This window comes from Kryptolebias marmoratus, linkage group LG14 (genome assembly GCF_001649575.2).
Source record: "Kryptolebias marmoratus isolate JLee-2015 linkage group LG14, ASM164957v2, whole genome shotgun sequence".
In the NCBI taxonomy this organism is placed as follows: Eukaryota; Metazoa; Chordata; class Actinopteri; order Cyprinodontiformes; family Rivulidae; genus Kryptolebias; species Kryptolebias marmoratus.
Window position 1 is genome coordinate 13,002,745 of NC_051443.1, and position 23,111 is coordinate 13,025,855.

Below are 23,111 nucleotides of genomic sequence, written 5' to 3' on the forward strand. Positions count from 1 at the left end.
TTGATTTGTTAGACTTTAAAATGGACTTTTTTAATATCAAGAACAGCAAATATTATTTTTAGCATCATTTAATCAGCTTTGATTAACCAATAGTAGTGAATTTCAAAACTGTGTTAGCCAGGAAACTACAACCATTTAGGGATATTTACTGTTTAACAGAATATGTATTCAGATATTAAATGAGATGGAATCAAGTGTGTATAAAGAAAGTGAGTCAGATAATCCCAGTCCTTGAGTCGATCCTTACTGTGGGCCTAATAATCCAAATCCCACCAACCAGCAACACTGAGTGGATATGAAATCAAAGGCTTACAATCAGAATATGCAATTTAGTGCAATTACCTCTTAAAGTTCAAAGAAATTAATAAAAGAAAGCATCTCCTGCTCAAACTATGATTTAGAGTAATAACGACAATGATTTTCAGTGAAAGAAGCAGCGACATCAGTCACTCTCCTTTCAAGATGCTTCAAATAAATTCATATATCAATAAAAAATGAAAAATTCGACCCCTAAAAAACTATATATAAATAAATTTAAACTACTAAGGAAATATTTAAAGCATTCATATTTTTGTTTTAATGATCAACATTAATGATTATAACATTTGGAAAAATATTTCCATGTTAAGGTACATTTTTAACAAATATAAATGGTAAATGGTCTGCGCTTTATCTAGTCCAAGGACCCCAAAGTGCTTTCCACAACAATCAGTCATTCACTCATTAATCCACACTTTCACACACTGATATACTGCATTCTATGAACCCACTCATATTTTGGCACTGAAATAAATTGTATTTGTAAATAATAACTGGAATTTAATAACTATAAACCTGGTTTTTATCAATGTCAAATAATACAGATAATAAAACCTTGGTCAGAATGAATTTGAAACAATTTTTTATTATTTGAGAGAATAAATGAATATGTTTTCTTTAGGTTATTTAGTTAATTTGCATAAATTGTTTGACTTATATGTTGTTTAACCGTGTTTAACTGACATGTATTAGTATGTTTTACGCTTTACAAACCAATGTTATATTCTTTCACTTTAAGTTTTTTCCTCCACATTTTGAATTTTAGCACATTTTCAGCACACCATTTCTTCACACATTGTACACTGGCATGGTAAACAAGTCCATCTGACTTCAATTGTGTTTTGTTTTTGTTGTAGATGAAGTCTTAAAATTTGTCTTTATATTTATGGTTCACCTTGTCTGCAGGAACTTTATTCCAAAGTGGATAGCAAGGAGGTTATTAAGGAGCAATCTGCAGAGGAAGTAAACAGTAAACTTCTGTACTGTTCTAAAATATTATGTTTAATGTTGGCTCTTGAGTCTGCAGTGCAGCTAAAGAGGAAAAAAAACAATAATCCATCACATCCAGTCAACCCGAACCGTTTCAGCCTCCAGGCAGAACATGTCAACCAAATTTGGCACAAAAAGAATTGTGCTCTAAAGAATCAGACACTTAAAGGATATAATAAAGATATTGCATTTATTAAAAGAACACAAATAAAATTATTTTCAAGTAATTTTTGTTTTAATTATTATTCCACATATCTGATAAAGAGAGCGATAAAGATGCAGCCTATCAGGGACATGGCCGAGGCCGACAGGACCACCACGATCACGCTTCCTGCTGCGTTGACCAGAGCCCCGAGCCCCGCGCCCACGATGATCTGAGCCAGCTGGACCATGCAGGTGAGCGCCGCACAGTCCATCCCCGTGCCCCGAGGGGCCTTATCGCTCGCCTGTAGCTTCGGTTGTTCCTGGAAGCACAGCAGGCGGGAATAGTGGTGATTAGTGAGGAGAGGAAAAACCTGTTCTCAGCGATTTCTGTGCTGCAAAGCTTGTCTGTGACCAAAAGAAATGGGATAAACAGCCTCAGCGCCAGAAACTATTACCAAAGGGTCTCAATCAGACATGTCTTTTGGAGTTTTTTCTCCCCTCACGTATTACCTTGTCACCTGGTTGCTCTTAATGAGACACCGAGCGAGCAAGAGATGTTTCATTTTTCCCACTAACAACTGATTTATTGAACAAATGTAGGAGGCAGCAGCACATCTCCGATCAAAATCTTAGCTTTTAAATGTACAAAAATAAAGAGGTGCCGCTCGTTTTGTGTTGCAATGCGGCAAGGGAACAAATTAGTGCACATAATGAAAGTGCTCAAATAAAATCTGGATGCCTGTAAACTAAATGAGCACGTTATTTTTACGATCACTGGAGGCATCCAAATTGCTTTATTGTTTGTATCCATGAGCCCAGGGCCTTCGGAAAACAGAGTAAATGAATATTCCATTTGTAATTAAATAAACTGGGCTAAACAAGCTTTATACCAGAGAGTCAATTCAATTTTCACAAACTCAACATTTAGCAACTAAATAATGTGTTTTGCAGCTCAGAAGGGAAGAACTATCCACTAATCTCTCTGGTGTGGCTTCAAATTAAAAATGTATATGTTATTAGAGAGTGTGCCGGTGTGGCTTCTGCAAAATCAACCAAGTTTGGAGAACCAGAGTATTATTCTGAACTATCAAACTTCTCCATCCGTTTACAAAATGTTACCTGCATGGCTTTCAGGCGAAGGGTTTTCTAACACATTATAGTTGTGAAAACATTTATTCATGACCCGACAAATATTCCTGCCGTAAAACCTGGATGCTTTCCTGCCCAAACAGAATTCTCTTCTCACTTTAATACTTTTTAAAAAGTCCTAAGCCTGTCATTGTTCAGATTTACTTGCTCATTACAATGCTTTTACTGCAACTAATGTTGGTCTTTAAACTGTTTACCATGATTATTTAAGCTCTGGCATATCTTATGATGCTTTTAAACACAACACAAGACTCCTAATGTCACAGGGATGTCCAGATTCTTTGGGTCTAAACTGTCTAAAGTGGCTCAAGTTTAGAATATGCCACTAAAATATCAAATGTTTACCCCAAATTTTAAATTGAGTAAGCAATTCTTGCCATTTTGACATTTTAATGAAGTTTAAATCTAAACATAACAGAACTATGAAACAAGAACTCCGATTTTTTTTTATCAAGTCTGAACCCTGAGATACTTTTTGTACAATTTCTTACAATATAAAATTCTGTTTGAGACAGGAGTTTAATATTTTTAACTTAATATAATAACAATGTAACAAATTTAGCCTTTATATTCTCTTTAGTTCTGTGTTTTCAGTGTTTCTGGAGGACAAACATGTTTTTAAGTGGTTAGGCCTGGGCTTAGTAATGGTTTCATACAATTCAATAGAACTTCAACAGCACACTAGTTATTATTTATTAACAGTCATGCATATTTATGGATGTTAGCAAATGGCTTGTTTTGCTTTGTGACTTTGTCATGTTCATTTTTGGGACCAATCGTAAAAGTATGCAACTCACTGATGGCGCGATGATTTACATCCTTGTGCTGTAAGTTGATGAAACTCAGCAAACCTGAATAAATTTGCTGCCATGTTGTGCATCTATTAATAAATGAAGCCGAATGACTCACTGCCGGTGAGAATTTATTTTTGTACTGAAACAACCTGAGCTGAAGCAACGAAACGTCCTGTTTGTTTGGCTGAGTGTGTTTTCGCCTTCTAATTAAAACCACTCCAGCTGTGGGAAAAAAATCCAACTCGTCTTCAGACAGTCCAGTACCTCTTCTTCACGCTGATACTCTGCTATCAGGTTGAATGGGATGGTGTAGAGTGTGCTGGACATGACGCCAAACACGCTGCAGAGGATGAGTGTTGCGATGACGTCGGGGAAGAGGCCAATTAGGCTGGTTCCCATGCCGAACACAAAGTAGCCCATAAAGTATAATCCCTTCAAGCCGATGTAAGGAAGGAGGCAGCGCTGCACGTCTGGAAACACACAAACACACATCATGGATGGCTGCAATCATCTCGAAATCAAGTGCATGCAGCCCTTTATCACTTTTTTAAAGTTATTGTACATGGGCATTTCTACCTCAGATCTGCCTTTTTTCTAAATTGAGTACATATAATGTAGCTCAGCATGCCTTTGGCGAAACATCATTGGTGCACAGCCTGTTAATGAGAAGCTGCAACCTGTGAACCTCATTTCAGGAGACAGGAAAATGCTGATTGCCCACCGTTATCCATTTCGCTGCACAACGCTGTCGTGGCCATCATGTGTCAGGATGTTAATGGATGTTGACTGCACTGATAACGGTGGAAGAAAAAACACACTTTGTCAGGCAGACACTTACACGAATAGAGAGCAGAAGACACCGCATTAATGCACAGTCCCCAGCAGCCAACTTCCACCCCTCTCTCATACGTGACATAAGCTGTAGAGTTGTGGTCTGCATAGGGGTTTCCTTTATAAACGATCTGCAATAGAAGCAGGAGAGAGGCGCGGAAAGCGTTAAATACACACCAGTGAATTACAAAGGCTCCGTCTGAACTTCGACAAATATTTTCATAAACAAGTATTTTTTTTTCTCTCTTTCTTCCTTTTCAAATGATTTTAACAAAGATGATGAAAGACTCAAGCCCTGCCACTAGGTGGTGAGAATGTCCATAATAACAAGTCAAAATACAGATAAAGAGCATTCTTAGCTTGGCTAGAATTTTTCTAAAAGTACTATCAGGCCTGTGATTGTTGGAGCCTAAGTGGTGACTCAAAATTGCCAGAAAATTGACAGATTTTCCATTGCAGTCTCACTGATTTCTGATTGTTTGTAATCAGCGAGATGTGCGGCAGCAATTTGAGTGGCCAGTTTTTGGAAAATCACAGCCTAATTTCACATGCTTGCAAAACTGCATTGTTGGCCGTGCACATTAGTTTGTTGCCCACCTCCGCACACATCATTTTTAAGCTTCTTATTAAATAAATGCACAAACACAAAAAAATAAAATCATCAACGTTAATTTTTCACATTTCAAAAGATTTCACAAACAAATGAACAGAATTTTATTTCTGCATAAATCGTGTTTTTCATGAGTGTCATAAAAAGTGACAACAATGTATCTCTACTGATTAGATTAGAGTGGTAAAGCCTTGGTATGTAAACACTTATCCAAGGTGATTCCAAAAATCAGTCTGAAAGATGACAGAAGGTCAGAGGTCATAAATGGAGGGGTCCCTTTATCACCTCAGCTCATTTTGAGCTCACTTTGGCAGCCGCCCCCTGCTGGAACTTTTAAAATGAAAATAGGCAGATTTGGATCATTTTTCAATACTATTGATCATTAGAGTGGTTTTTCAAGCTGGACATTTGCTACAGATGTTTTCAGTCTGAAGAGGGCTCCTGTGCAGGTGTGAAAATGCAACTCGAGATCTTGAGACATGTTGGAGACCGCGTCATGGGTTTAATTGGAGATAAAAGTCCTGCTTGGCTGTCACTTCAGCGCTAAAAACAGTAAATGTCAGCACTGCTGTTTTCTTAGTTGTCATTTTACGGAAATTTTTGCCACATCTGGTGGCAATTACTGAAGATATTCAAGAGTGGATGGCATTATAGGTATATACTGTGTCTTAAAATATATAAAGCCAGAGTGACTTTTACATAGATGATTGTTGCAGCACATTTCTTATTTAATTGTAGATTTTATTTTTGGTGTCTCTGAAAAAAAAAAAAAAATTATATATATATATATATATATATATATATATAAGAGCATGTAAAATATGGCAGATAGCCACATTTACTGAACATTTACAGACTTTAAGTTTTGGAAAAATAATATTAATTACCAAAATAATGATGATTATCAGTGAAACACAACCACAAGTCAAAATCTTTGCAAAACTAAACAACCAAATATGTTTTAAAATTAAAGGGTTTTCATTTAAAAAAAATGCAAAGATCAGACAGCACAATGATCAAATATTGATTCAGACGCACAAAAAAAAATCAAATAAACGAGAAGGATTGCTCGATTCACGCATTGTAGCTCATTTGTTCATTTTTTTCCCTTTGACACCGTTTACAATTTTCTATCAATTATCAACTACTTCAGTACATGATGAAAGCTTAGTGATGACAAGGTTGGGCTAAAGCAAGACAGACACAGAAAAGCTGGTAAAAACAGCTCCATTGTTCTGGTTTCTAAGGAACAATGCCGTGTGGGCGTGCATGAAATAGGCTGGTGCATCATGAGATCAACCAGAAACTTTGTTTTTTTAAAACACCACTTTGGAAAGCATTCTAAAAAATCGAATTTTTTAAAAAAAGCTCAGTTTGTGTGTGACCAGGATGTGCAACGGTAGGAGAAAATTGCAGTTTTTATAAATATCAAGTGCAGAGTAGACTGAGCCTAAGAATACAGAGACATTTGAAATAATATGATGTTGGCCACTTTCTGGGTTGGTTTTATTTCCTTTAAAATAATGGCAGAAAACACAAAACTTGTCCCTGCTAAAACACCTTCAATTGGAGAAAAAGCCATCAGTGAACCTGTGGTTAATGAACCGAAGGGGTCAGAGTAGGATGTGGATCACTCTGGAAGCATTTATCATTATTACACATCACACAAGATCAGAACAAAACACCTAGTGTCCCCACCGTCAGCTGCCACACGTACACCATTAAATATCACAACGTTCTGTTCTCCACCTCAGCATAAATTTGTTGTTCTCTCTTTGTCACCTTGTCTCATCTGACACCGAGGCATATTTACAGCTTCGTTTCATTAATGTGTCATTGGGTGAATGCTTCTTTTATAAACTGAAAGCAAGTGTGTCTACCGGAGCCTCTGGTGTGAATTTCAAACAATACAAAAAAAGGATTAAAAAGAGAAGAGCGCAGGATTGCATTTGAGAGCAGTTAATTCTTATAATCTTATCTTTACTGTACATAAGTTTTATTTAGTCTTTTCACCTCCCTGCTTCTTCCTGTTCAGAGTCCTGAAGGGGTTAAAGCTGATCCCAGCCATTGTTGTGCAAGATCATCATTGAACAGAAAAGATGTTTTTAAATGAAAAGTAACCCGAAATACCCAAAGAAAATGTGTTTTGGAGAAGTTGCTGATAACACACCAGAAAAATCAAGCTGAGATTTAAACCTTACTTTTGTGAGGTGACAGCGCACCACTCTGCAGTCTCTCCGATGATTCAGGAAAGAAGAGATGAATACGCAGTTTTTTCTACGATCGCCAGTTAAATCAGGCTTCATAATAATAACCAGCCTTAATGAATTGTTTTCTCATGGTGTTTGCTGACTGACAGATCTCAGAGCAGAAACAAAAAAAGAAAGTTGGGTTATCCTTAAATGGGCAATCAAAATTCCACACAGGAAATGAAGCCCCTAAAGTGTCACTGTGTTTTCATTTTCTGTGATGGCACAAAATAAAGAGTATTTGTGTGTTTCTCACTTCCAGTGGTGGACAAAGTTACAAACACTGATAAACTGTGTAACTTACACTCAGGTGGCACGCATGCCCTACTCACCTGACGTGGGAGGAAGACAGTTCGGCCATGATCTGTCCCAGTTGGGTATCCCTTAATCCCAGCTGTTCCCAATTAATGGTATCAGGTGAAAACTGAGGCACGCGTGGGCCGAGAGCATCAGCTCTATACTGCCTTGTGTCTGATCAGACTAAATCCACAGAGCATCACTGACCTTGTTCTTCCCCTGTAACTGAGGTTTCGTAAAGCCTCACTGGGTTGCAGCTGTTGGGGACTAGTTAGAGACACCAAATTGTGAGAAAAGATGCAAATTTTCACCTGGCAAATTTTGACAAACTTGCGATTTAGTGTGATTCCAAGTGTTTGCATACATATACGCGCATTAGTATGACAGAAACTACATTGAGAAGGAATCAGGAGGGTTTCGGACATCCACAATGACTCTGTGGATATTTTGGGAGAGATTTTTGTCTTGCAGATTTTTCAAACATGTTCTTGTGGCAGAGAAACTGAGATCCCCTGCAAACGCTTCGAGAGACTTTGGAGACAGCATTGTGAATACCTTCAATAATTTGTTACAAACAGTCGCCGCCCAGTGAGATACAGGCTTGAGAAGCAGCCTTATGACCTCATCGATATGGTGTTTGCTGTTTTAATTAATCCACAGCGGGCAACTCGCTCAGTCTGTACACTACACAACAACTGTGCCATGAGATCATTAATTTAACCCACCAAAAAAGTCTTAATCTCTGAGAACATGTCCAGCTCCTTTGCCTCCTTTAGGTTTTTGTCCATAAAAAAAAAAAAACAACAACAAATCTGCATCTTAAACTGATGAAAACAACCCATGACAACCTAACATTAAAAACACAAAGTAGTTCTCAGTCTTGACGCCACTTATGTAAGTTTTTTTTCTTTACATACTGGCTAAAATGAGCCTCCATGCAGCGCTTAAACTCAGGAAATGTATGTGCATACATTCAGAAAAGAATACTTTGACATTTAGATTTTTCCACGTTTTCTTAGGCATCTTGATGAAATGCTTTTAAGATCTTTATTTTGAATCTATCCTGTGCGCATAACGTGAGCATGAATAAAAGGTCAAATGTCCCGATTTCTACAATTCTTCTTCTCAGTGGCTCCATGTTCAGTGCGTTACCGGTTCCTTTTATAACTACGTTTGGAGACTTGTTCAAGACTCCTGACTTTAGTTTTTCGGCTTAAACAGAATTTCATCAAAGTCTGAGAAAAAGCAACATGAGGCCTCCACTAAAAGTTTGAAGCTGGTGACGCCATAATCGATGGATGTGTCATCATGTAGCAGCATAGAAAACAGAGGAGATCTGATGTCTGCTTTATGTTCTTAAAAAAAAGTGGATTTAAACTCAAACACAGACTCAGAGTTCTCTGTCGGTCCCGTGATTTGGCTTTCCTCAAACACCAACTCTATAGTCTCTAAAAGCTTGTTGTCCTGAAACAATACTCAGGTTCACATTAAAGAAAGAGGTGAAATAAGTTCCCTCAAGGTGAAAACATCCTGTCATAGGATTTCTGACTGAGTCACTATGAGTGACAGTAACAGAAATCGATCCAGCTTTCCAGCTTCAAGTTCTTTTAGGATGACACAGACTTCTGTGGAGACTCAGGCACTGGTAATTTAATTATGATTACATGTGATCCATTATTTTAGCTCTACGTGTATAATTCCTAAAAACCCGTTTATAAAAAGAACGATTAGTTGTGTTAAACATTTGAATTTAAAATTGGCCAAATTTGACTTGAAAACAGGAGCTGCATTACAATATACAGGCCTGTAGAGAATGTAGAAACTCAGGGAAGTAAATTGTTTTGTTGTGTTTAGATTCATGTTGTAAATCTGTATGTTAATAATTATCTCAATATATTATACAGAATGTCATTAATTCATACTGCAGAACAAGCTGAATTAATATGATTGTTTTATTATTGGGTTTATCTGATATAAATGTTTGCTTATTTATTCAGGAAAAATTATGTCTCATCACTTTTTATCCTTGTTTTATAAATTTTTTGTGTTTTCTATTGTGTCATAGTTCTACATGATTTAAAAGTGGCGTTTTTAAAATCTTGAATCCTCAAAGAAATTAAACTGAGAAAAGCTTCAATATTGAGATCAAGCAAATATTCTTGGTAGTTTTGTTTAAAATGAATCTATTATTATTATGCTTGTGACTGATAATCAAACACTGCACATATCCCTATATGTGCAGTGTTTGATTATCAGTCACAAGCTGGGTTGTTTAATGCTGTGAAATGGTTCTTTTTTCTTCTGTAAACTGCATGAAGTGAAGCTCAGACTCAAACGGATCAATACCTGTCCCATGAAATCGGTAAAAAATAGCATGTTGCAGAGGAAAGCTGTCCATCCCAGGAGATGGCTGATGCACAGGTAGCGGTAGTGGCTCGGCATGTTGATGACAGCCTTCATCAGGGACCTGATTGTCATCTTCTTCCGAACCTGCACACACACACAAACACAAAGATTCAATATCAGAGAGAAAGTCTACAAATACTGATAGAAAAGAAATCTGCTTTGGCTTGACTCATCGGTCTTCTGTTAATGTTTCAACAGATGGGGTGAATAAAAAAAGAATCAATTTTGATGAAAAAAAAACAAAAACGATCCTAATTAGAATTAGGGGTTTCATTACAAGGAGCTTAGAGGGATCAGATCAAAACAATGTGATGAATAATAATCATCTGAAAAAGCTGCAGCAATCAGTCACATCATTCAGAAGTTGACTTCTTGCACTGCTGCAAATATTTTCTTTTAAATCAGTGTTTTTTTTCTTTTGTCAGCTCAACAGGATCTCGGGTAAAATGTATTATTTCTACACAGCGCGGAGATGAAATGTGTACCAAAATCAACTGAAACAATAAAACCCCTGGCTGCCTACGTGAGGAACATTAAATGCATCAGGTTCTGGGATTCATGTGTTTTACTTTGTCACATATTTTTCAGTGAAGCGTTCTAGCGGATTGAGCACGCCCACAAAACGTGTGAAAACCTCCACAATAACAGGCACCTGGTGTCATTGTTGTGGCTGATTGCTGTGCAGGATAAAGAAAAGAAGTCAAAACTGGGATTCCTAAAAAGCTACAAACAGGACGGCAATTTTCAGAGCAAAATCAAGGCTTCAAAATTGTAAGTTTTGAGAAGGTAATGATTGAGGCTCTTTTCATTTCAACAATGTGCTTCAAACGTTTTAACAAAAAAGTCTTAATTTGAACCAAAACCAAGATGTTATCAGATACAGAATAAAGGGACTTCAAAAAGTTTTCCAAAGGGGTGGCCAGATGGGAGCTATCATTGATCTTTAAGAACAGCGCAATCATTAGAGTTTGACTTCCCCTCCCATAAATTCATATTCTCAACTTAAACTAGCATTCCTTGAAGGAATTCATATCGCCCGCTGAGTTTCCTGCTAAAGTATTAAACAAAGCTCTTGCGTAGTCTGTGAGCGCTCAGCGTATGCGTTGTGAATCACTCCCAGCTACCACCACACCAAACTTTAGCTCAATATCTGTAAAACTGTCTGAGTTATAGCCATGTTTGTGTTTCCTAAGGTTGATTAGCTGTGACGGCCATCTTGAATCAGGTTCACTCCAACAGTTAATTGGTTGTAGATGTACATCCAGTGATTATTTTCTGAAAGTTTCAATAAAATGTGTCCTGTAGTTCATGAGATGTTTTGCTAACAGACAGATTATAAGACTGTCTGGTCAGGGGGCCCTGAGGGGAGGTTAGTGTAAAATGACGGTGAAACGTTATTGAGGCACTTTTCTGCCATTTATCTCCTTTGTACAAAAGTTGACAGGTTACACTCAGATGGATTTGACCTCTTCGTTCGTTCACGTGAATCAACTTTCATTGGTTGTTCAGCTGTTATAAACCTAAATTCATATTAAACACATTTCCAGAACAAAATAGCTTTTCATTAGGGAAACACCCCAATTAAGTAAGTGTCAGAAATCTAGGGGTTTTTTTTCTGAGGAATGAAGTGTTTAATAATAAGGTGAAGCTTTTTCAGCTTGACTGCATGCTGACACTAAAGCAGAACAGGGGAGCAGTTTTTGAATTTATGTATATTTTTTTAAAGATTCAGATGTGAACTCTGAGGCTCGCCTGATGGAGCGATTGATCTTCACAAGATCAAAAGTTAAAACTCTTTGACCAGCTCATTGCAGGAATAATTTCTGGGAAAATCAGCAGTTTTTTTTAGCAGACTGGAAGCTTTATTAATTATTCCAACTGAAAAACAGAAAAAAAAACAGTATTTACATTTAAGCAGCTACACACCTCTTTGTTTGGCTGCTTGGAGCTGGACGTCACCGAGTTGGCTTCTCCCAGAGCAGAGAAAGATCTCGGCCTGAGCTCTCCAACAGATGCCGGGGCGACAGGAGGTACGGGCTCCTTGCTCAGAGCTCCGTAGCCGTTGCTGTGCGAGCTCAGCAGCAGGAGGGCACTGGGAGATGAGGCGGAGTCAGATACACATGGCTCCTTACCCAGAGGCTTCTCTGGAATACTGAAGAGGTGCACGGTGAGGAAGATGCCCCAGGTGAGTGCTGAGAAGAAGTAGATGACTTGGTACTCTGAGCCCAGCAGGCGACCCAACACCGAGTGGCCCCAGTCCATTGCTCCCACCAGGTAACCACAAGCTCCGCCCAGACCTGGAGAACACACAGAAACAGATTCACTTATTGTCCCCACGGCAGAATAAGTTTTGGACTCAGATCGATCCCAATAGCTGCCTTCACCAAAGACCCATAAATAAATTATTAAAACATACAAATATTGATCAACATTAAGATATATTGCACATTTTCCAGTTTAAAAAGTGAATATAACTTTTCACTACGTTTACTACTGCTCACCAGTGTGGGGCAAAAGAAAAACAACTGAATTTTAAGCCACTTAAGGGCAGCATAAACATTTTTTTTTGTATTGGCACAATATTGTGCGCAATGTTGCCCCATGCTGATACAGGAAAGGTATTAGTAAACACGAGTTTAAATTATATTTAAAACACTACAACTGCATCTCATTAAGCTCAATAATGAGCTGAAACTAACAAGAAGCGTCTCTGGAATAATCATCTTTTTCCAATAACTGTATAATATGGACTTTCAGTAAAAAAAAAAAAAAAAAAAAAATTCATAAGGGAAACAAATCATACAATACTGTGCAATAATCAACTTGTTTTTTTTTTCTCCTTTTAATACTGGCTGCTTTCAGTATTATCCCAGAAATGCTTGTTTGACAATAACAAAAAGAAAAGAAAACTTGGAAAGACCTTCACAAAGAAGAACTATTAAGATCTTTTTAACAGATTACAATAAAGTCTAACTCCATGGAAACCTGATATAAAGAAACCAGTCGTGAATGGAAACAGGAGTGTATGAATGTTATTTGTTGAAGAATTTAGTATCTAGACAGACTCGTCACGGAGCACAAATCAGGAATATTTTAAAATCAGAATACAGTATTTGTTTTTTTTGTTATTATTGCTATCAGTGTTGCCGTTGGTGGAATGTTGAATACTTTCAGAGGGCTGCGGTGCGATGTTTTAATTGTCACATCTGTCTTCTTCAACCAGATTTATCATTAACTCTTCCTCCAGAATGTCTTGTAAAAAAAAAAAAATAGATACTGTATAGTGCCTGAAATTGCTTCTTTAACGAGCATTTCAGGAAGATGAAGAGTTAAACTGACAGCAAACTCACATTAGGGAGAATGCTGTAAAAACAGGAGAGCTAAAATCAGCACTTGTGATCTATTTTTCATAAACATTGCAACATTGCTGCTTTTCATAAAAAAACAACAACTTTAAAGTACTTCTATAAAAGTGAAGCTATAAAAACAAACATTTTGTCAATTAACACTAAAAGCAATAATTATGTATATATCAAAATTGATCATATTCCAAAATGAGGATGTTCAAAAGGCTATCTACAACAGGTAAGATACTAATTGTTCACAACCTTTTCACAGAGCTGTTTATTTAGTCACTTGCTTGCATCATGTCACGCAACACAGTTTGACTTGACTGGTAAATAGATGAGATAATAAGTATTGACTGGTTGTCTAACCAGCTGATTGATTTATTAACTCCTCTAAACATGGTCGGTCGAGTGAACTGAGGCCATTTTTTTCCACATTCACGTAACTGGCAGGTTTACTATTAACCACCTGAGGAATCTGCCTGGCTGGATGATTTATCTCCCCTCCCTTTATATTCTGTATCGTCAATAGAAGTTCGGACCTTTTCACCCACAGCGGTAACTTTGAGCTTTTTATCTTTTCTTTTTTTTTAACTGCGGCTCAATCAATGGGTTGCACAGAAACAAAGTAGAAACGCGAGCAACAAGAGGAGGAATGATTTTTAAATGAGCCTGATGAAATCCTATAAACAAGCATCGAGCACCACTTACAGTGAAACAGTTTCATATTATGACAAGTTCAAAAAAAGAAAAAAAATCCTGCGAGATTGATCACAACTGTGATGCAAGTGTCTCACACTTATTTATAGGGGTGGAAAAATAATGAAAGAACCCAAAAAGCCTTTTTGAATGTGATATTGCAGGTGAGAGCTTACAGCCACTCCAGCAGCTATTTGAAATTGGACCATGGCCCGGTGATGCATTGAGCTAAATTACAATGTAAGTATGCTGCGAGTGAATGAAGCTGGTGTTTAGGAAGGTACATCCATTAGTGCGCGTTCTGTTCTGTTCGAACCTCCTTTGAAAGCAGAATAAAAGCTCTGCCATGATGCACTCTGTGATATAAGGCAGTCTGTATGGAAATCAGTTCGCTTGTTGCCTCACAATGCATCAACTTGTGCTGCTGCCCTTTGGAAAACAAAAAGGCAGGGTCTCTGTTTTCATTTGTTAAATGACTTTCTGGTGGTGATGCTGACTCAGTTTTCCAGCCTTCATAACTTTTACAACCAGAATATATATACATTTTAATAATTTCGTCACTCAATTGTGCAGTGTTTCCCGTTTTGTTTCATTTTACACTTTCTTGCTTTGAGTTTTGTTGCGTTTTCAGCCTCAGAGGCCCTTCCGGACAAACCTACAGCCCTCGATAAAAGCGAGCATGTGAGGCTCACGGTAAGAAACTCCCAACGCTTGCCCTTTCCTCCTCAAAGCCCACATACCAGCAGTGGTTGTCTCCAGAGTCATGTGCCTTGGCCCCCCGTTTCTCTCAGCCCAGACCCATGACTGCAGCACATGACAAGCTCAGGGCTGGATTACTGCCTGACTTACGTGCTCACACCACCCGCTGCCTGCTGGCAGCTGAGCGCTCTGCTGACGCTCACGCCAAAGACATCGTCTTATCCTCTGACTGCTCGCTTGTTTATTTTTGGCTGTTTGTTTTAGGCTTCATTTGGGCCACATTTTATGAGGTTGTGATGTGAAAACAGGAACGTACAGAAAGGTTTTCAGCATGTAAGAAGCGATAAAGCCGATTCAAAGTGAGGACTTTTACTTGTTGTAAAATACAAATCTATTCATCGTGCAGAGATGCGAGTTCTGTTTGGGCCACAGTTTCATCCACACCCAGACTGACAGGCCCACGAGAAGGTCTGGAAATATTTAAATATTTTTATTTTTTCCTCCATCCCAACAATGTAGAAGCCCACTGGGGTGTGTACCCGTTTGCCCCTTGGTCAGTGCTTTATTTAACATCTGTGAAGGAAAGGTTAGGCTTTTAATTTCACATTGACCTTTGCCCTTACACTTGATAATAAGTGATATGAAATATAAGAAGATTAAATGTCACTAACGTCCATCTTCCGTTCCTTTTTTTGGTCAGAAATAAAACAATAAATGTCACTGCGATGGTAAATAGATTTATTTTTTCCACCTCTAACACACAAATTGGAGATAAAATTAATTTGAATATGAGAAATTGAGTGCCTAAGTACCTAAAAACTCTAAAATTAAAGTGCAGAAATATTCACGGTTGTGAAAAAAAAAACAACTGAGGCCCTGTTTGCCTCAGATACAGTGTGAATAGCTGTGCTCAGTGTCTTCCCAGAAAGCTTCGGGGAGTAAATGAAAATCTATAGAAAACCCACTGACATGTTCACCGAATTCTCATTAAATCTGGTGTGTTTCTGAGAACTGCTCTGATGCATGGACTTGGCTGTGTCAAACTCAAATAATGTAATAATTTTTTCTTGGAATCTAGGAGTATAGACAATTCATTTTGCTCACCAAATCCTGAAGATAAAGTGCAGAATTGAGACCATTAGGAGATGCAACTAATGAAGTAAATCATTATGGCTGAAGAACAGTATTTAATGAAGCTAGCCTTCCTTGAAGGAATGTTTATCGACCGCTGCCTTACACGCCAAAGTTTTACACAAATATCTCATGTCATCAGATAGTTCTTAGAGTATGTGTTGGAAATGACTCTCAGCTACTACTATACCAAATTTTAGCTCAATATGTTGATAACTGGCTGAGGTGTGTTTGCAAAGTTCAATTACTTGTGGCAGAAATCTTTAATCGGTTTGAGTCCAAAAGTTAATCAGTTGTAGATGTTCATCCAATGATTAGTTCCTGAGAGTTTCCTTAAAATCTGTTCAGTGGTTCATGAGATATTTTGCTAACAGACAATCAAGACACATAGACACACACACACACACATACAGACACAAGCAATTACTTTATTGCCTGGCTTTCATGGCAGCAGGTGATGAAAAAAAAAATTGAAAGGTAGCCAAACAAACGTTAAACCCCTCCTCTTTCACATGTGGCTCATTTTCCAAAACTCCACCTAGTGAAATGAGGAGAACATGAGGAGCCAATCTCTGGGTGTACGTAACGTCCTCAGATGTTCAGCAACAGCGTGCATCATTAAACTAAATATTCAGTTGGTTATTTAGGTTCATGAAACCTGATGTAAAACGTCATTTCCAATCATGACTCATGTTCAGACTCCACATCATTAAACGAACACAGACAAATAACACCCTAATGAAGGCTATTAGGACATTATTCAGAGATAAAAAGGTTGAAGCAGCTCTTCTTTTACCTGACAGAAACCTTCAGTAGCTTAGGAACCGTTTATTAAGTCAGACTGATTGGTTATTTACCGTGACTTTAAGCAGCTAATTAAGTCAGTTTACTTGAGAGTGACAAGATGATCTAGCTCCCAGTTCTCAACTTTCCAGGTAATGCATCTTTAAATATTCCATCTACTGTAAACTTCTGTTTTATTATTTGAAGCAGCAAACAGAAAGAGATGACTTCTTGAACTTAGATAAAATCTACACCACACCTGATTAAAAACAACTAAACTGTTATGTGTACTTCATTTATTTCCTCTCCTTTTGCCTCCGTTTTGGTTTTCAGCTTTTCCTGAAGAAAGTTTCTGACTATTAAACAGCCAAGTGCTCTAAAGTGATTCAAATAGTTTCCTTTTTCTATTTCCTGCTGCTGAACATGTAATAAATGGTGAGTTTGCATTTCCCTGAAAACATCAGATGTGTCTAATGTTCAAATACAGTGAGTGAAAAGGAAAACTGAAAGGAGTAAAACCAAAACAGTGAGTTGAAAACCACTTATCAACATTGAAACTAGTTAATACATGTATGTTATTTAAATTTTTTTTATTTCACTTATCCAATATATTTTACAATCCATTTTTGTGTTTTCCCACACCAATTTAAAAATGTTTTAATGTCATTCAACAATTTCTCAAGTTTAAACATCCCACAAACCATACTTTTTGTAATCAATTTAAATCATTCCCAGGACAAACAAACAAACAACAACAACAAAGAATAGTATTCTAGACAATCCATTAATATATAAAATAAAAGTTTAGGAATTAACACTGAACCCTGAAAGATTTTACATTTAATCACTCCAAACCCCAATTCTTTATTATCAAACTGTTCAAACTGCAATAAATTCAAGTTTGCAAAAGGTGCAGATATTTTTTTTTTCCCCAAATCCATACTGGTTCTGACTCAATGACTGAATTTTTCAATAAAATTGTCAAACTTTTGGACAAACCACTTTTCAAGCCCGGTAGAAACTCGAGAAGTATCGACACAGGTCTGTGTGGAGTATGACTTAGTAGGATGTCATAAAAACCTGTCACAGAAAAGCACCAGGTGGCTCTGTCAGAAGTGACACATTCAATTGCTGTTGCTTCACCTTTCTGTGTCACCATGAGGTGAGACTAACAAGTTAAGACTGAGGAGACCCCCTGTGTCTACGGGACAAGACAAACCCTGAAGACAGGGATGGAAATATTTTGAGCAGACGGGGTGTAAAAGGAAGGAGAGAGGGGATCAGTGTGAAATCGGAGAGACTAAGAAACAGATGCTTGTGGTGTTGGGTAGATGGCGAAACATGACTTGTGTGACAACAACTTCCAGAGGGTCAGATCTGAAATACAAGTGACCACACAAGAAGCTAAAATCCATTCATGTCCTGACAGTCAGAGGAAAGGAACTCTTTGGATGAAGTGAGTAAAACAAATAGATTCTAGCTGGCCCATCATTTATTATAGCTGCCATAGTGTTCAGACTGAATGGTGTGAATCCTCCTCTTTATTAGAGAGAAAATTAATGCACTCATCAAACTGTCCATTTATTACTTTGAGCCCCATAGCATCACTTTTAAAAATCATCTGTACACAGCTCATTCACAGCTTCACTCAACACGCAAACGCACGGATAGCAGCTCGGCCAATAAAAATGTCTGCTTGTTGTTCAGTCAGTGCGACCACACCTACACCCTCACAGCAGACATGAGTGTCATATCAGTTAGTCATCTACAAAAAGGCTCATGAGACAATTCAACACACTTGTCAGAAACAAAATTCATTAGCAGGAATTAAAAAAAAACAGTAAAAACGGTCAATTAAAACAGCAAAACATGTGTTAATCACATACCTGTAAACAGAGCGTGGTAGTGCAGACCTCTTTCCTTGTCTTGATGTGAGCACACGTCAAACAGGTAGGCCTTGATGGGCCCGTCGATGAAATCTGCAGCAAAGTCAAACAGCACGACCCCGAACATCACCACAACGATGGCCCAGATGCTCCTCAGAGACCTGTCACTCACTAGTGCTGCAAGAAACAACACAAACATCCCATCATATAACGAACCACAAATATATATATTAATGACAACGTAACATAATGAACACATATCCTAATTTCTGATGCACTGTATATTCTAAACCAAGGGTTTTCATCTAGCAACCCAGAAAAAAAAACTAGCAGGGACATTTAAGACTCCCATCATGACTGGTTGGAACAAGAGCAAATGACAACACAAACAACCATAATTTAAATCTAACAATTTATAAATACTCCTTTTATGTCTTGCAACAATTTGCAATAAAGCTATGACTGCATCATTGGCAAATTCTGATGTGATTTTCAACAGGTCTGCTTGTTTGTGATCCTATTTGAATTTGGCCTGATTTTAGGAAAACCCTCTGTCAGGTGTGGTGGAGAAGGAGGCAAACCCAGAGCGCAGACTCATCTTCAGAAAAGGAACTAATTTATTAAGAATAAAAGAACAAAACAAACGGCTGACAAGGCAGCAAAACTAAACATAACAAAATCCAAACACGAGCAAAACATGAATCAAACCAGACGGCGCATGAAGCGACAACGAACTAGCAGCGAGTGGAAGAAATGACCAGGTTTTAAAGGCAGAGGGTAATTAGGTGAAGTGGGCACAGGTGAGATGATTACAAAGTTAGGAGCAGGTGTAGATGGGCGTGACAGGCAAACGAGAGATAGACTGAGGAGAAGTGAATGATGACAGAGGCACAGAGACAAGACAAAAACATGAAGACAACAAAAGAAACAATAAACCAAATACAAAAACACACAGAAAACCCAAATCCTGACAGCCTCTGGTAATATGTAAAATAAAGTGGTTCTGCAACAACAAATACACAATCTAAAAGGCAGCAACATGTGACAAGAAGAACAAAGTAAGTGTTAAACTGCCAAGTCACGTGATGGTAAACGGACAATTTGACTGAGAAAAGCTGTGGAGTTTATGTACTAAAAGGAGAGATGGTAATAGTCAATGGAGGACAGGTGGTGTCTGAGGGGAAAAGGAACTATAAAAGACAACAAGGAGTAAAGATGGTGTCAGAACAAAAAACAAGAACATAAATAAATAACCAAAATACAAAAACTTATATTAATCAGAAAAATAATGACATTAGGTGATTTTTAAATACATACATATATTTCTTTTAAAAGATCAAATATAAACACAAATGTTGACACCAGAGTCCCACATAACCACTAAAAGAGCTCTGTCAGACTTTTAATTTAAGTTAAAGGTCCAGCAACTTCTTCAACCAACTTTTATATTGCTGGTGCATTTGCTGTAAAAGTAACAATGTTATGGTTTGTCAAAATTTGGTTTTTAGTGTAGTATTTCATTTGGCACCACAAATGTTGCAATTTAAAAAGTAAAATTAGTATTTTACTCTTTTGACTGTTTGACGTTTTGGCATGAAGTATCAGATGAACACTGGCGATGCAGCACTGATCCTGACTTTAAACACGTATTACTCAATATGTCATATCCCATTAACATACTGGAACACATTTATAGCAAAGCACAAAACAAGGCCCGTAAAAGTACAACCAGGTAGTTGATGATGATGACCGAATCTGGGTTACATGAATAATTAAATGATGTTATGTTCTGAGACAGCAGGATGGATTTAAAAAGTGTCTTAAATGCCTCATCTGTTTCCATTAAGCCACAAATTATCTTTTGACATCTTTCTCTACATAGGAGAACAGTCGCTGATGGGCCATGAATGTAATTGCCCAAGATTAGCTATGAGATGATATAAAGAATAAAAGAACAAACTCAAAATGGCTACAAATATGCAAACTTTATGTCACACACTTATTAATCAGAACCCTGAGAAACGTGTGGAGGTAATCAGCTTAACTAAAGAACATCAAAAGAAAGACTAAAAGTTCAAATGAGGACTGTAAATCTTTTTTTTTTACACTGAAACCCAACTTATAATCGCAGCATTTTTGATTACTCGTGTCCTGTGTACAATGTCATCATAAAAAGATCTTCTGTACGTACACATAATCAAGTTTACGAGATGAGGATCCTAACTGAATGTACAGTGAAGCCATAAATGATCGGGAGCAATAAAGGGGAGTTGTCACACTCAGCACACAAGTAAGGTTCTGAATAAAGCAGTTCCTGAAAGTTGTTTTAGAGAAACAACTTCCTTATCTTTACACAAGGGTCAACTCGTAATGCTGCCAGGAGCCCAGCTGAGTCTCACTCAATGATTTTGGGGCTCAAATTTTATCTGAGGTTTCCAACTTTACACTGAATAAGAGTTTTCTTTTTTCTGTGTTTCATCACATGCCTGTTCCAGCGAGCATCAGCACAGGCCTCACAGATCAGTCACAAGATTAAAAGGAGTGTCTTTTTGAGGCGCTTCTGCTTAACTTTTACCAAGTTAAATATTTTGTCATGGTGAATGGGTCTTTTTTTCCCCCTAAAATCTAAAAGCAAGCAGAAACTTTGTCTGAAAAAAGCCTTTCAAACAGGAGAAAATTCTAGTTAAGACGTTGAAGTTATGGTTATTTCATCAGAGTGAAAATAATTCAGTTAGATCTTAAAGTCTGTGAGCTAAAGCTGATGGACATAAGGAACAACATAAAAAGAGAAAAAGTGGAATTTTCACATTTTGTTCTGACTCCGTCACTCCTCTCCCACCTTTCCCTCACCTGAGATGACAGCATCTCCGTTGAGGAACATGCTGATTCCCAGCAGCATGAGGATGCCAAGGACCAGGATGTAGGGCCTCCGCCTGCCCCACGGCGAGTGGCAGTAGTCGCTGGCCGAGCCGATGATGGGTTGGAGCAGGAAGCCCAGGATGGGGCTGATCAGCCACACCAGGCTGTACAGACTGCGAGGCAGGCCCACGCTCAGCAGCACCGGCGTGACGAAGGCTGCCTCCACGGCGTAGCAGAACTCCCTCCCGAACATCACCAGGCTGTGGAGGATGAGGCGACCCCGAGAGCACCTGGGAGGCTCCACGGCTCCAAACACAGCGTTGTCCCCACTGTCCAGGTAATCCTCTTTGGAGCCAGAGTAGTCCGTTATGTACTGGTGCAATGACGTGCTGATGTGTTTGCCCGGCTCTGACAGCGCGTAGGACTGGGGCCTCGCAGTCTGGTCCCCAGACAACAGGGTCATAGTGGAGCGCAGGGACAGGAGGGTGGAACTAGAAGGGGAGGATGAGATGAAAGTTTGAAGGAAAATAGTTGGAACGAGTCAAAAACTGAGAGTATGGTCTCCCTCAGTCAGCTAGGTGGAGATTAAATGGCCAAACACCAAATCCATGCAGTGGTGCTCGGCTCAACTAATCCTCTCCTCTACTGCATAGCTGAGCAACAACTCCAAGATCCAGTCAGCATTTATTTAAGGAGCGAAAGACTGCTCTGTGGACTGAGCACAGCAGAATGGGACTTAAAGAGGGAGGAGAGGAAAAAAGTGGGTGTATGTGCAGGATTATGGTGTGTCGTTTCGCCCCTCTTGTAGTGTCTGAAGTAGTAAACACACCCGAGCAGGTCATGTGAGTGTGTTTGGGATAGTGTGCTTGTAAGAGTGATTCAAGAAAAACTGAAATTCAAAGAAACTACTTATTTTCAACACATTCCTCTGACAGCACGTGAGGCTTTATGCTTTCAGACGTCAGTTTATTAAAGTTAACTCAGAGTGAGTTGACACTATTCAGCATTTTACCCACAAAGCCTCTGATTTAGAAATGGGATTTCAGGATGGAGGCCAGCCTTTGCAGTGGGAACCAAATATGAAATCTGTGGAAAGCAATGACTTCAAAGTGCTGTGAATTCTTAAAAGCAGATCTCACAAATCTTCTTAAAATAGGCACAGACTGTTTAACAATTAATTGGTGAAACTAAAGAGAGCATGAATGACATGCTAGCAACACATAAATGCTGGTTTATTTTTCTATTTTTGTGGTGAATGCATGAATTCACTCACTGGAAGAGGACATAAAAAACACACGACCCAAGCTGTGATCAAATAGAGGCATTATTAAGAGTTTTAAGTAACTTCTATTTATTGTTATTTAATAACAATAATAATAATTTATTGACAATTTTAAATGTAATTAGCCTGTTAAGTATTATGTCCTGCTATTTAATACAGTCTATTATATTTATATGAATATTTAATTTGTTAACTTGAAAAATGAATAGACAATTTGCTAAGAAATAATAATGGATAATTCCAGAGACATAGTGGCACCTAGAAATGCATGTTTTCATGTATCAAATCAGCTGATATTTGATATATAGGCACCGAATATCAACTCATCAGCCAATAAAAAGGGATTTACTTTATGGGTAATTCAGTGGAGTCCTGAACCCAACTCTGAGAACCACCGTTCACGGGGGATATACTTTGGCAGTTCCTGAAAACTATCTGATCCCACTGGACCAAAACGAACCAGCTTCAGACACATCAGCCATATCAAAATCAAAGAGAAAGCATATATATTAAATCTGTAATGTACACAGTTCATGGACAATATAAGATTTCAAAATCAAAAGAAGTATTTAAATTATTCTGTAAAGTTATTTCTTGGCAGCCTAGAACCTTCACTTTTTTATTAATTGAGATCCAA

The 23,111-nt window shown here is 38.1% G+C and overlaps 1 protein-coding gene across 1 annotated transcript; it reads right to left on the reverse strand.

Annotated features, from left to right (window-relative positions):
* Nucleotides 1-956: 956 nt before the first annotated feature.
* slc45a2 (solute carrier family 45 member 2) lies at nucleotides 957-21,941 on the reverse strand. Its single transcript, XM_017407541.3, has 7 exons — nucleotides 21,184-21,941; nucleotides 18,334-18,510; nucleotides 11,715-12,085; nucleotides 9,729-9,872; nucleotides 4,234-4,357; nucleotides 3,660-3,865; nucleotides 957-1,772 (listed from the first exon to the last, which is right to left on the reverse strand). Exons 1-7 carry the CDS (start codon nucleotides 21,653-21,655, stop codon nucleotides 1,551-1,553), a joined length of 1,716 nt encoding a protein of 571 aa, XP_017263030.3. The 5' UTR covers nucleotides 21,656-21,941; the 3' UTR covers nucleotides 957-1,550.
* Nucleotides 21,942-23,111: the final 1,170 nt, after the last annotated feature.